The sequence below is a fragment of the Plectropomus leopardus genome, chromosome 2, assembly GCF_008729295.1.
Source record: "Plectropomus leopardus isolate mb chromosome 2, YSFRI_Pleo_2.0, whole genome shotgun sequence".
Taxonomy (NCBI): Eukaryota; Metazoa; Chordata; class Actinopteri; order Perciformes; family Serranidae; genus Plectropomus; species Plectropomus leopardus.
In genome coordinates, this window is record NC_056464.1 from 25109039 (window position 1) to 25122889 (window position 13851).

At 39.8% G+C, this 13851-nt stretch overlaps 2 protein-coding genes across 3 annotated transcripts in view; both read left to right on the forward strand.

Moving 5' to 3' along the window:
* The window catches only part of iars1 (isoleucyl-tRNA synthetase 1), a 73243-nt gene that overhangs the window by 17053 nt on the left and 42339 nt on the right, over window positions 1-13851 (forward strand). For both annotated transcript variants that reach the window (XM_042506187.1, XM_042506179.1), the window contains exons 11-13: window positions 1340-1462; window positions 7022-7113; window positions 9899-9997. In XM_042506187.1, the coding sequence (XP_042362121.1) occupies window positions 1340-1462; window positions 7022-7113; window positions 9899-9997 (314 nt within the window). The remainder of the gene's footprint in view (window positions 1-1339; window positions 1463-7021; window positions 7114-9898; window positions 9998-13851) is intronic.
* On the forward strand, window positions 1767-3672 carry LOC121957565 (vimentin-like). Its single transcript, XM_042506198.1, has one exon. It carries the CDS (start codon window positions 2338-2340, stop codon window positions 3472-3474), a length of 1137 nt encoding a protein of 378 aa, XP_042362132.1. The 5' UTR covers window positions 1767-2337; the 3' UTR covers window positions 3475-3672.

The window sequence follows — 13851 nt, forward strand, 5'->3', positions numbered from 1 at the left end:
CATCTTGGAGTCAGCTACAGAGTCTCAAGATGGTATTTAAAGTCTCAAGATGGGAGATTTTCAAATTAGGATTAAGTTTGACCGCTGGATGCACATGTGCAGTTAGTTAATGCTGCTAATTCAGTTGTTTGCATTAAAGTGGCTTTTTTTTTAAAGTCTGTTGCTTCTTTCTTGTACGTGAAGTTTTGTATGCTGTTAGTGTTAACTTTTTTGCAGTTGTGTTTTGTCTATTATTTTATGTTAAACTCTTTTTGCTGCCATCTTGGCAAGGGCTCCCTTGCATAGGAGATTTTGAATTTCACTGGGAATATTCCTGTTAAAATGAAAGTTAAATGAAAAACAAATACAGTTTGATTTATTTGGAGAATATTGTTAAAACAAAATTTGAAATGCATGGATCCCTGTATTAACATAGTATCACCTAATGTAACTTAAAGGCACTATGCAGGATTGTAAACGCAATCGCTAGTGAACATGAAAGCTAACCCTTGATTCACTCTCGTTTGGCATTTTGTGTGGCTATACTCACGTTTTTTGGGCGCCGTGTTTCTTTGATGCTTGCTGCTTACAGTCTGGCACTTGGTCGCTATCTTTTTAAAAAACTGAGGCCTCACTTAGGCTCTGTGGGAGCTCACACCCATAAACGTCCCGAACAAAGAAATAAGGCAACACAGGCAGAAGGTGGAGTCTTTGTACATAAATATATTGCCACACACTTCTAGTGTGTCATTAGTGATGATTTAGGGATTACCTTTGTGCAAGTCTATACGTTTTTTTGTTATTTTCTTTTTGAAAATCCTGCACAGTATATCTTTAATTACTTGCAAACACATTTTAAAGATGCAGTAATAACATTTGGTATATGACTGTTTTATAATTTGGATTGCAACTAATAATTTTTTTCATTCTTAATTAATCTGACCATAATTTTCTCAACTGATCCATAAATTGTTAGGTACAGAAATGTCAGAAAATTGTAAAAAAAAAAAAAATAATAATAAAATGTCAATCACAATGTCCTGAAGCAAGAGCTGAAATATTAACCTTCCTGTCTGTATAGCAAGTAGTTCCAAACCTGAAGTTATGAAGTTAAACATTATACAACACTGTGATTTTTGCAGCATCTTTTGCTTTAAAAAAATACTTAAATGATAAATAGATTGTATTAATTATTGCCAATATATATTATGTCTATCATTGATTAACTGACTAATTGTTTCACCTCTAGTTACAATGTGTATTATTTACAATGTGCTGTATTTGGAATTAACGTAGAATTGGATATAACAGATGCCTTCACCAAGTAAACCCTTTAAACTGTGTATTATTCTCTCTGCAGGATGATTACAGGGTGTGCACTGAATACAAGATCATCCAGAGGGACCAGGCTCCTATCTGCCCTGTGGACGCCTCGGGCTGCTTCACTTCAGAGGTCACTGACTTTGCGGGACAGTATGTCAAAGTGAGTGACACATCAGACATTTACATGTAGATTAGGTTAGCAGACATTTCAGGGTTTTCCACCCCTGGTAAGAGCCACTGGTATGATACACAAGATAAAGCCCTGAACGATATTGATAGCTGGTTTAATTCAGAATTTCATTTGCCGCTCTCTGGGCACTCACTCTCCTATTTCTCTCAATTTTCTGTGTTTGCATCTGGAGAAAAATGTCTTTCCATAATGATTTTTGCCACTTTCATTCCCAACACTTTCACAACCTCTCATTTTAGTTACAGGTTTAATGCTTTTAAGAAATATGATTGGTGGTATCTGACATGGGAATATGAAATATTCATCATGTTTTCTAAATGTGATTTTAAATTATTCTTTAGGTGTATGACTCGTTCATTGATATGGAGGGAATTAAGGGAATTGGCGTCAGAGCAGTTTCACAAAATTGTGTAGGAAAACCTGCAGCCAAAGCACTTTGTCACTGTTTAGCAGTGCACTGGGTGCCCTCTCTGTCACACCCAACTTCATTACCATCCTAAGTGGATATTGAGTGAAAAATAGCAGTCATACATGATCTGATCACTATTTCACATCCTGGTGCAAAGGCCAGGGAGTGGACTCGACCCGCCTGGCTGGTAACAGTACAGCGTTAGCTAATAAAGAGCATGCGGCCACAGTTCTCTGAGAGTCTGTCATAATCCACTTTTGAAATATGTTAAAACCAAGCGTGAGTTTCATGGCTGTCTGAGACATTCTTTATTGCCGCATAAAAACTCAGGGGTGATCTGAGGGAGCATCAGTCGCGACGTGGGTTACACAAAGAGAGGCCGAGAGAGCAGCTGTTAGTCTGTAGATTGAAAGCCAAACTCATTATTTGACACATCATGAGAGCCGCATCTTACACCCAGAAGAGCCTGCAGGTTAGCGGCTCCAGCGGCAGAGTAAGAGTTCAGAGCCCGTCGCCTTCCCGGTGCCGTGGATCCTCTTATGACAGCCGCGGGCGCTCCGGTTATCGCAGTACTGCGGTTGAGTTGGGAACAGAGATACACCAGCAGCATGCCAACGAGAAAGAGGAGATGCAGGAACTCAATGTCAAGTTTGCAGGGTACATCGAGAAGGTCCAGGCACTGGAGCAGAGGAATGCTGCTCTTCAAGCTGAGCTGGCTGCACTGCAGAACCGCTACAAGGGAGGCCCCACAGGCATTGGGGAAGAATATGAGCTCAAGTTCAAAGAGGTGCGGGATCTGATTGAGGCTCTGACTAATGAGAAGGGAGCAGCTGATATCGAGCGAGGCTACATCGAAGAAGAGGTTGAGGTGTGGAGACTAAAGCTGGAGGAGGAGCTGGCACTCAAAGAGGAGGCAGAGATGATCCTGAGGGAGTTTCGCCAGGATGTTGACAACGCCACACTGCAGAAGGCTGAGCTGGAGAAGCGTATAGAGCAACTGGTGGCCGAGATAGAGTTCCTCAAAAAGCTGCACGACGAAGAGGTAGCTGACCTCATGAAGCAGATCGAGGACTCAAAGATTACTGCAGAGCTGGGTGGCGATCGGCCCGACCTGGCTGCTTATCTGCGCAACATGCGTGCAGAGATAGAATCTGTAGCTGCCCGCAACGTCAAGGAAGCTGAGAAGTGGTACAAAAGCAAGTTCGACACCCTCAAAGAGCATGCCGGCAAACATGAGGAGCAAATGAAAGCCATGAAAGATGAGATCACGACCTACCACACCCAAGTGACAGAGCTGCAGAACCAAATCGACGGGATGAGGGCTCGCAACGCATCCCTGGAGCAGCAGCTGGAGGACATGGAGATGGCTCACATGGATAAGGTGGGGAACCTGGAGGGCATAATCGCTCAGTTGGAGGCCCAGCTCTGCGAAACCAAACTAGAGATGACCAAGTACCTCCAAGACTACCAGGAACTGCTGCACATTAAGCTCAAGCTGGATGCAGAGATCGCCACCTACAGGAAGCTGCTGGAAGGGGAGGAGAGTAGGCTTGGAATTGCCAAAGATGCCTAAATATCCGAGATGAGAGGACCCGCAAGTCCAAAGCAGCAGCAGAGAAGACCAGCAGAGCATGCATGGTGGAGTGGAGAGATCAGCTCATTATCGTTAAAAAGATTATTCCCTATCTTACCCAGTTTTCCCTATTTTATCCTCCTTACTCCCCGGACTGGGTACCGTTTGAAATGTTTGTATACCAGTGCTGATTTGACACCTGAGCTTTAGTATGGATGCCAAAGTAGTTCTTTGAAAAACATGCGTTTTCTAAATTTGTTAAATTTAAGAAATGAGAGCAATGATATCAAATGTAAAATGTTGCGTGAAAAAAAACGCATGCCTACTCTTGTGAGGTGCTGGCAGGAAGTATGCGATCAAGAAAATAAGCAAACAATATTATGAATCTGACCAAACATTTGATGCCAGCTTTCTGTACTTAACGGTTTTGAACACATTTCTTTTGGTACCCATGAAGTGTTGAGGTTTGATACCCAGCTCTTCTTACCTTGTTGTTTACTTTCCCACACCCTGACCCTGTTGTCCTTATGTCTTTGCTACAATGTTTTCCTGCCTTTCAATTTCTCCCAGTCCTTATGTATTTCAAATTTTGCATGATTTTCTCACAAACAATCCTCCTGTCCTTCCCCTTTCCTATCCAGCCCTACCCTTTCACTTCCAGTGTCCCCCTGGTTCCCTGTTTATGGCCCTCAGGTCTCCTTAGTTATACCATTTTCCTTAATGACTTTTCCTGCAACAGCCTTGCAATACTTCACCAAACCAACCCACTGTTACCTCTCTCACCATTGTAGTCCCCTCCTTTTGCTGCATCTGCTCACTTTTTCGCCACCATTGCTTCTCATGATCCAATTTGAGGATACTACTTCCTTTATAAAACATTACAAATTTTTTTCCAAACTGTGATGTGCTTCATCTCAGTCTAAACCAAGCAGATATCAGTGTTTTGACTGATCTTCACAGCCCCCCTATGATTATTCCAAATGTTTTGACAAAGACAAAACTATTGACCATTTACACTAATGTTGACCAACTGTTAATTAATAAAGATTGAAGTGAGTGCATACAAAATAATGCATTGATCTTTTTTTCCCTTTCTCCTGTGAGTTCCTATGTTGTACTCTTTAATAATGTGCCTTTTCTTGCTGGACTACTTGGTCTCTTTCTGTAATAACTTTATTTTACTGTCTGCTCTCTATCTATCTCTTCTATCCTCATTTTAACCTGCAAAACAGGAATTGTGCTGAAAAGCTGTTTTTACCGAGTCAAGCCCAGTAAATTACAATTATTTTAGTATTCTGCTTTACCCTGTCATGCATTTTAAACACTGAATGTGCCACTAAGGAATAAAATTGCTGTGTAAATCTAAAGCAGGAAGATTTGTTCTGGTAGTTTAGCTGTTCAAATTTTAACACAGGAGAAACATGTTTTCAAACCAGGAACTCTGCTGATTAATTAGGCTTTGTGACAAAGAGTCTCTAAAGGAGTCACAAGTGTGTGTGAGTAATCTGGTAAACATATCGAGAAACCCTTGTTTATACTCAGTTGACCAGATGGTGAAATTCTCTCGATTGGTTTTAGGCAAAGTTCCAGTAAATCTCCACATCACAGGTGTTCTTTCATGTTTTAATGAGCCGGGGTCAGGGCATGACAAAATTTACTCCTGGCTTAGAAAGTTTAAAACCCCCTCTCTCTACAAAGAGGTCACGACCAACAGTCTGCCAAACACCTTGGTGAAAAGTCATATTTATGAGCTTCCTGTGAATTGCACTGCGAGCTTGGTTAGAGGGAGATGAAATAGTGCGTGATAAGGCACAGAGATGATTGCATATTAGATTGTTTGCCATAAACAATGAGCTGGGTGACAAAAAGGACAATTTCATCCTACCTGTTTGGTGGTACTTATCATACCTGAATGAGTAGACCGTGACCTTGGCTGCACGACTTAATGTTTTTCTTAGAGGAATGTTTAAAGCTGTGATGCATGCAATGATCCAGAGCTTTCTTTCCTGCAGGAGAAAGTGTAATATTAAAAGTCAGTAATGTTTACACAGTGATAAGGAATGATAGGACAAATGTTTTGCTTTAACTCTAGCCATGGCTGGAGAAACACACTCTCTGCACTGCATAGTAGGGCTGCAGTTACTCTGCACCCTTTTTAAAAACAAGAAATCAGGTAGAAATACAAAAAAGGGCCAACTGCATCTTATCTTGTTTATATAGAAGATATAAAAGGGAACCACTTGTCTGCACTGAATGTATTGATCCATAATAATGCAGCATGTACAATAATACAAAACATTTTAATTTAATGTATTCTAGATATTACAAATAATAAGTTCAGCTGTAGTTGTGGTGCTGCTAATTTCACATTATGAATCCACAAGCTTTTCTTGATCTGAAGAGTTTTACAAACAATATATGGTAACACTTTTTTTTTTTTAGAGTTTTTTGGAGTATTTCAGCGGCTTACTATTGTCTGTAAATGTTTATAGAGTAAATGTGGCAATTCAGTTCATACTCACGGAATAAATACGTTGAACTTGTACTGATCACTGAACCTAAGCTGCATAGTTTGGGTGAACAATCCATATTGAACATATATATTCTACAGAATAAAGTGAGACTGTTGAATGTCAACTAATAATCTGTTGAAATGTTACGAATACCCTATAAAATTTCTGTAGGCAGCCTATTAAAATAAAGCATTACCCAATATGTAAAGGACAAATCCTTTAGACAGTAGTAATTATTTAAGACAAATGTTGTACTGTGTTTTATAATTAGGACTGTTAATTTGAGAGGTCTGGAGCCCCTTTTACATTGCTTGTTTAAGCCGGAAATCTTGCGCCATCATTTCGCCTTGCCATTCAGTATAAAAGGTACATACACGGGGGACAGAGCTGTTAAGCCACAGCATTTGTTTGACAGAATCAGTAATAAATATGTTAATATAATGGGTAAAATATAAAGAGCAATGGACAAAGAAAAGAAAATGGACATGATAAAAAAAAAACAGCAAATAGTATTTTTTAAAGATGTGCTTCATGAAGAAACTGTTCACTGCTGGTTCTAGTAAAAAAGGGTCCACTTGTGGAGAAGAGAGCTTGAAAGTGCTTCTATTAATAGAAAGTGAGAAGAAAAATGGTGAGATGCAAAAAAAGCCAAAATGTTTAATTATGTAAAGCTTTGGCTGCAATTGAACTTTCATAAGTTTTTATTTGGAATTTTAGTATCATCCCTAATCACATCTTTTTTTCTTTTTTTTTTTCCATGTTTTAGCAAGTCGATCGCCCGAAAGTCTTGTTTTTGCTTGAACTTCTCACCTTGCAGTAGTGATGTATAAGTGTAATCCACAGTGTGTCGGCACACTATGACTTCATGTTTGAGTGTATTTACAGATGCATCACTGGACGCTTCTCAACACACACAACAGTTTATCAACCACAGAGGACAGTGAAGAGCAGCTTTTTCAGCCTGGTGTAAAGTTACTCTTTAAAGCTGTATGTTGTGAATCATGTCTGTTGTTTTGGTTTTCTTTTATTTACAGGATGCAGACAAGAACATTATCAAGTGGCTGAAGGAGAAGGGTCGCCTCGTCAATAGCAGCAGCTACAAACATAGTTACCCCTTCTGCTGGAGGTAAGATATGTACACAATTAAAATGTGAAACTAATGTTACCACTGTGCCATGTTAGTGCGGCTCCTTCCAATTCAATCACAGCGTGACAGAAAGATTGCACAGCTTTTCTGGTTGCTAACCGACCCCCCAAAAACAGGTGTAAGTCTCAACGCATCCACAAGAGGTGAAATGCACCCCTAATTTTGCAGCAATGCAAATAGTGTCTTGATTCTCCATTGCTTCTAGTGTATATTTAATTTAGTTAATATGCAGTGCCCTTTCTTTGCAAATATACCTTATTGCAAAAACGGTCTAATTCACAAAGAACGAGCACAACAAATATAGCTATTAGCCACATGCAGTCAGTGAAATTATTAGTGTCTTCAGAGAGTTGGTAGAAACTGAAATGTAGTGACAGACTGGGATATTAAATGTCAAATTTGGTTTCTCACCATCACGGTTAAATTCCTTGCCTGAAGTTTTGAGGAATTCTCTGTACCTTGTTGGTCAGGACCCTCTGCCATTGTTCTGCTCGCTGTCTTCTTGGTGCAAATTCAACATTTATGCCCCATTAGTAACCGCTATCCAATGCAAAAAAGGGCAAATTGCACTCAGTTTATGGCAGTGTGTATTATTAGCATAATATCTTTTGTGAATCAGATGTTGATATGGGGCAGATAGAGGTTGCAAGGGAAGTGCAATTCAGGGTGCTATCAGCAGTCGAAATCCATTTTTGTGAATTTTGTCCATGAGTCTTACTCTTCACAGTTACAGAATAGCCCCAACCCGGTTTTGGAGTAGGTTTGGTCTATTGTTATTTTTTTGGACGGGGGGGGGGGGGGCAGATAGGGGTGAGACAGTGAGAGTGAAAGGGAGAGAGATAGAAGGGATACCATGTAGCAGAGGGCCACGGGTCAGAATCGAACGCATGGCCACTGCGACAAGGACATTTGTATGTGTGTGCCTGTTTACCAGGTACCAACTACTTGTTGCCCCACATCAAGGGTAAGCCTCTTGCAAACTGAGTTTTAGTGCAGTGTCGCACTTATCAGTGTCAGTCGTTTCATGCTACATTTATATTGGTTGATCAGTAGATGTAGGTCATAACAGCAGTTATACTCCCAAATTTCTGATTCGGTCAGAATTTCATCTCAGGCTGTCTTTGATCTCAAGACTGTGACAACAGCCATCCTTGAACCTCTCTCACTGTTCGATGACAGACCACAATATTAGAGCCGTGATGTCACGTTGGTCATTTTTCATATGAGACAGCCCAAAATCACATGGTCTATACTGGGCTATAGTTAAGTTAAATATTGTATTTGCCACTACAGTATGGGCAGCCTTAGTGCTAGAAAACATAATGTACAATTAGCTCTGTGTTCAGAACAGTGTTTGAAAGCAGAGGTTTGAGGTTCTTCTGTGCATCTATCCCTCAGATGTCAGTAGAGATTTTGTGGTCTCTGCACAAAATTAACTGACATAACCAATGTCAGTGCGGTGACAAACACAGAACCTTTTAACGTATAACGTTATCATATCGTGACTAACAGGCACATGTAGACAGACACACACAGAAACTTACTTTCTGAGGAGACCAAGTCATTGTCTCTCTTGGAGCAGCTGCAGTCTGACCTGAGCAGGATTAATTAACCCAGTAAATATGCAGAGATTTGCTCTTTCAGCCACAAGGAGACACAGGCTCGTACAGATGAAACGGTCCTGTTATTAACCACACAGCACCTGTAAGGTAGAGCTCCGACACAGTGAAGAGAGATGAGCTTTCAACAAAGCCTGAATCCATAAACCACAAATTGGTGTTGGAGATGAAAAAGTAGAATTCTTTAAAACATATTACGCAGCAATGAGTCAGACAAGTTAATAGAATAACGATTTCACATTTATTTTTCACTTACTCTTACTTATTCAGAACACATATTTGAGCTAAATTTGACTTGGCTCACATTTTCTCTGCTGTTTTGTGGTTGAGAAAGAACATCTTAATGATGGAGAAAAGATAAAGATGGAGTCTGCAGCTCTGTGAGGTTGTACTTTGGCAGAGAAGAGCTTTGAGCTTTATGTTAACATACTTGCAATGACAATGCTGACAAGAAGAATCAAGGTTTTTTTCCCCCCCGTTCCTTAACTAACGTTCACTAATTAATACTGAATACATAGCACAGCTGATACATGACGGCCTGTTCAAAATTTCAGAGAATTCTTTAAATAGTGACAGTTAACTTTAAACCACAAATTTTAAACGCATTGTGGGCCCAGATGAAAAGTGAGGGGATCACCATAGTCATTAGGATTCATTCCTGGGCACCATGAATGTCCGTATATTTCACAGCAAACTATCAAATACAGGGTCCAGGATCCTTAAGAAGTCTTAAAGGCATTGAATAAATTATCTTAGAAATAAGGGGAAAACCCTTTATTAGTATTAAAATGTAATCCGGATTTTGCAGCATGAGCGAAAACAGCACAAAGTTACAAGTTGCCATCACTGTAATCAAGGCGGTGGAATCCCACATGCGTGAGAAACACAAAATCACCAATGAAACTATGAAGTATGGCTGAAAGACACCACCACCTATTACTGACTGTGCCAGCCCTGCTTCTGTTCAGTGGTCAGTACAGCAGATTAACATTAAAATACAAACGCATGCAAAAGCGAATAACAGTTGCAATCTGTAGCTTCGTACCTGAAAATAAATGGCTGGATTAATTAATTATGACTCTGATCTTTTAATAGTCAGAATGTTGCAGCCTTATGTTTTATGTAATGTGTTTATGCACTTTCAGATCAGACACTCCCCTGATCTACAAGGCTGTCCCCAGCTGGTTTGTTCGAGTGGAGCACATGGTGGAGAAACTCCTGGACAACAATGGCACATGCTACTGGTAAGCCATTTTCTGGGACAGGTGAAACCGTTTTTGGTGCTAAGTGACAAAGTGAATTGACAGCTATGAGCGTCAAATGGTCTAAAATACTTCAAGACAAGACAGACAGCAGTCACAGTCCCAAAACAAGTAAGGCTGCGATTCTGCATGACCACATCAGGTGTTTTGTTGCAGCTATGGAGTAGTTGTTGCTACGGTAACAACTAATGGGGATCCAATGTAAATAAATAAATAAATGGGCCTCTCTCTGATTTTTAATGTGAAGATATTGCATTTAAAATGCAAGTTGTGGTGAATTTTCTTTATTATCATTAAACAGGATTAAAATCCTCCTCAAAGCATTGTATTATGATGCACACGGGACTGATGCTTTATATAAAACATTAGCGTGATGATGCTAATTTTAAAGGCAGAACGTGAAGCAAAAGTAAGCGTCAGCATGATGGCATTGCTAAGTGGTATTACCCCTGGTGCTCCCAGTGCTCTTTTCTGAGCCACAGTAGCTGCCTCTGGTAATGGGACTGTCAAACTGAGATGAATGACTAGCCGCTAGGAAGGTGAAGACGCACAGACACACATGTACAAAGAGACCGGCACAAACGCACACACTACTTTAAAGGCTGTATTCCTTATGTGAGGGGTACAAGTGTTGCACCATGTCCATGTGGATGGTAAATTAATTTACAGTGTGTTATAGTGTTTTTTTATGTAGAATTGGTCATCTCACTTATTATTTTTAATATTGATTAGTCTGCCAGTTTTCTTTTCAATTTATGAACTTATTGTTCCATAAAATGTCAGAAAATGGTCAAAGCTCAGGGTGACATCTTTTATCCAATTAAAGCTAAAAATAAATAAATAAATAAACCAAACCTACATTTGCTTTCATAGAAAATTAAGAAATCAGCAAATATTCACATTTGAGGAGCTTACACCTTAAATTTGGACATTTTCCTTTTGAAAAAAAAAATCTTGAAACAATTACATAATCTAAATTATGGCTGACCAAATTTCTTCAATTCAATTCAATCAATCAATGGACCTGATAGTTTCACCACTAGTAGTTTTGATTTTTTTTTAGTAATCAAGTATCCTGCCAATTATCCATTGATTAATTATGTAAACTGTTAAGAAAGATTTTTTCCTTATTAAAGAGCAATAATAAACACATAACACATAATACACAAAATAGAAAATAAGACTACATACAACTTTGCATAGAAGTGTGCTGCAGTTGCTGCTTACACCACCTGATACTTTGATTTTTGGGGTATTTTTATGCATCACTGCAAGGGGTGCGTGCGTGCGTGCATGCTTGCTTTCACAAACTGACTGCAGCATTTCATTTTCTGTGGTTATGTCCTTAAGTTAGCTAAGTTTTGCCCAAGATTATGTGGAAAATAAAATGCTGCAGTCAATTTGTGAGAGCCTAACCAGCTAATATATTGATTTACGTTCTTAAAAGCGAAACTTTACCGATTTTCAACCAGCTTTGTGTCATTGCAGTGTGTGCTGCTTGTATTGTTTGTGCTGACATTTTTGGCTTCCTACTGCACAAAGTTCCCTGCTCATCCACTGGCGGGGGTCCCCGGGTTTCCTGTCAAGGGGGCTTTAGCATTGTTAATTTGCATTTAGTGTTACTGCCCAAGTTGCAGCAACACAGAGCTGGCTACAAATCGGCATAATTGGCCATAAATAATGGATGTTTTGTTATGAGGCTTTACCTCAAATATAGCAGTCAAAATAATTTACATTAAATGCTAATGTTAACGTCGCCATGGGTTGGGTCCGCTCCATTAACTGGATGTGCAGACTTATTGCTTTCTGTTGAGATGCTGAAGCATTAATGTGAGGCTAGTTTGGTTTTACAACAGATTCAGTGTACAGCTTCTTTTTTTGTTGTTGATGTTGTTTTTTAGCTTAAAATGATCCGAAATTGGCCTGCCCCTCATCATTTTTTTTCTCTTCTTTCATTTTACAATCTATGCCATCAAATATCTTCTGATTTTATGTGTCCTCTTTACGCCACCCGTCCACAGTAAAAGTGTGTTATGCCACAGTAATAATCATCCGTGCAAAACCTAGTACGCTGTTTATAGTTATTAAGTAATTAGGTTTCTACAGGAGTTGTTTCAGCCCAAGAAATTTTAAAAATCTGTAGACATTATGAAACATTTATATTGTCTGTGTCTGAAAAAAATCACAGTAGATTTATTATTGTTTTTAATGATACATTTAGTTGATATACTTTCCTCCAGTGCCTGCGTGGTGACGTACTGATGGTGATGCTCTATTGCAGCTTTCTAATTAAGCTTATTCTCCAACCTTAATTTTTTGATTCTGTGAAAAGATTTTTTTCCTCGTTGATTAGACTCCAGTTTCATACTTCAGTCTGTCTGTCGGTGAGGGTTGCCAACTCATCAGCATCTTAAAAAAAGTGAATGCTTGCATAGCTCAGCACCTCCTATATGGAGTTCATGTTAGCTGATGAGAGACTTGAAAGAATCCTTCAGAAAGCAAAGTGGTTGTTACCATCCTCTCAGGGTGATTTGTTCATTTTTATCTCTCTTTCCTCAAATGGTGCAGTGGGCAGACTCAGGCTAAGTATATATTGAGCAAGTTCAGACTGATTTCTCCAGATGTCTGTCTGTCTGAATAAATTAAGGACCAAATTAATGAGCGCTTGCAAGGAGAGCTGGTCTCTTTTGAGGCTCAAGGTTCAGGGAGCTCAGTTACTGGCGCCTGAATTTCAGAACGAAATTTCTCGACCATAAGTGAGAAGAAAATGTGGCGTTGAGTGACTGGTCCAATGATGACTCAGGTATGATAAGGCAGGAGTCAGACATAAAGTTTCTTTTCTTTCTTTTTGACTGTCTCGTTGATTCAACCCCAGTGTTTGCTAACCCACTTTGATATTCTGAGTAATTGTTGAAACAATCAGTGGGAGACAAAAGCAGGCCTCTCATTTCTAAGCGACATGTCGGCTGAAATTATTGTTTCATTGTTGTTGCCAGTAGATTTTAGTTAGCCAGAAATGGTAAGGATGCCTAAAACTCTGAAAAAAACAAAAACAAAACAAAAATACGTATTTTTGACTTTGGGGTGCACTGTCCCTTTTACATTTGCAGTCAACATTACAGCAGACAAACACACAATTAAAACCAACACTTTTGTGCTTGTGTTTTTGGTTGAAAAACGAATCCACCAACCAAACTCTTCATGTACAGTTTGTCACTCTCACAGCGCCGGGAACACTGCTTTAACATGTAGAGAAATCCAGAGCTCAGCAGACCTGCTGTGCATAGTTACAATTACTGAGCCATGATTGGATAATCATTGTTCAGGAGGAGGAGTTTAGCTAACAGTCAATTGCCCATTAAGCTGCATGTTGCCTTTCATCGGTTTTCTTTTTCTTTTTCTGTTTTTCTCACCCTCCGTACCTTTTTTCCATCGTGCACACGCTCATTCGGCCCTGACCACAAACTCTGTCCCTCTGTCTCCCTCTTGTATCCATCCCTAGCGTCTCTGACTTATAATAGAAGCCTGTACATGTTAAATGGCTCTTCTGTGCGTCTCGAGCACAAGACAGCACACTTTAAATTCTACATTTAGCATGAAGCAGGAGTGGGAGGGCGAGCGGGGCTGGTGAGCAGCAGCAGCAGGAGAAAAAAAAAATCATTAAATTGATATATTAGGGGCCTAAATAGAAATGCCTCCTACAAATGGGAATTGATGAACTCGTTGCTTAGCGCGTGGATCCTGACGACGATTTATGCCCCCCCTGCTCTGTTCTCCTGAGCAACATGGCCCAGCACAGCAAGAGAGGGGGACAGAAAAAAATGAAGGGAAGAGAT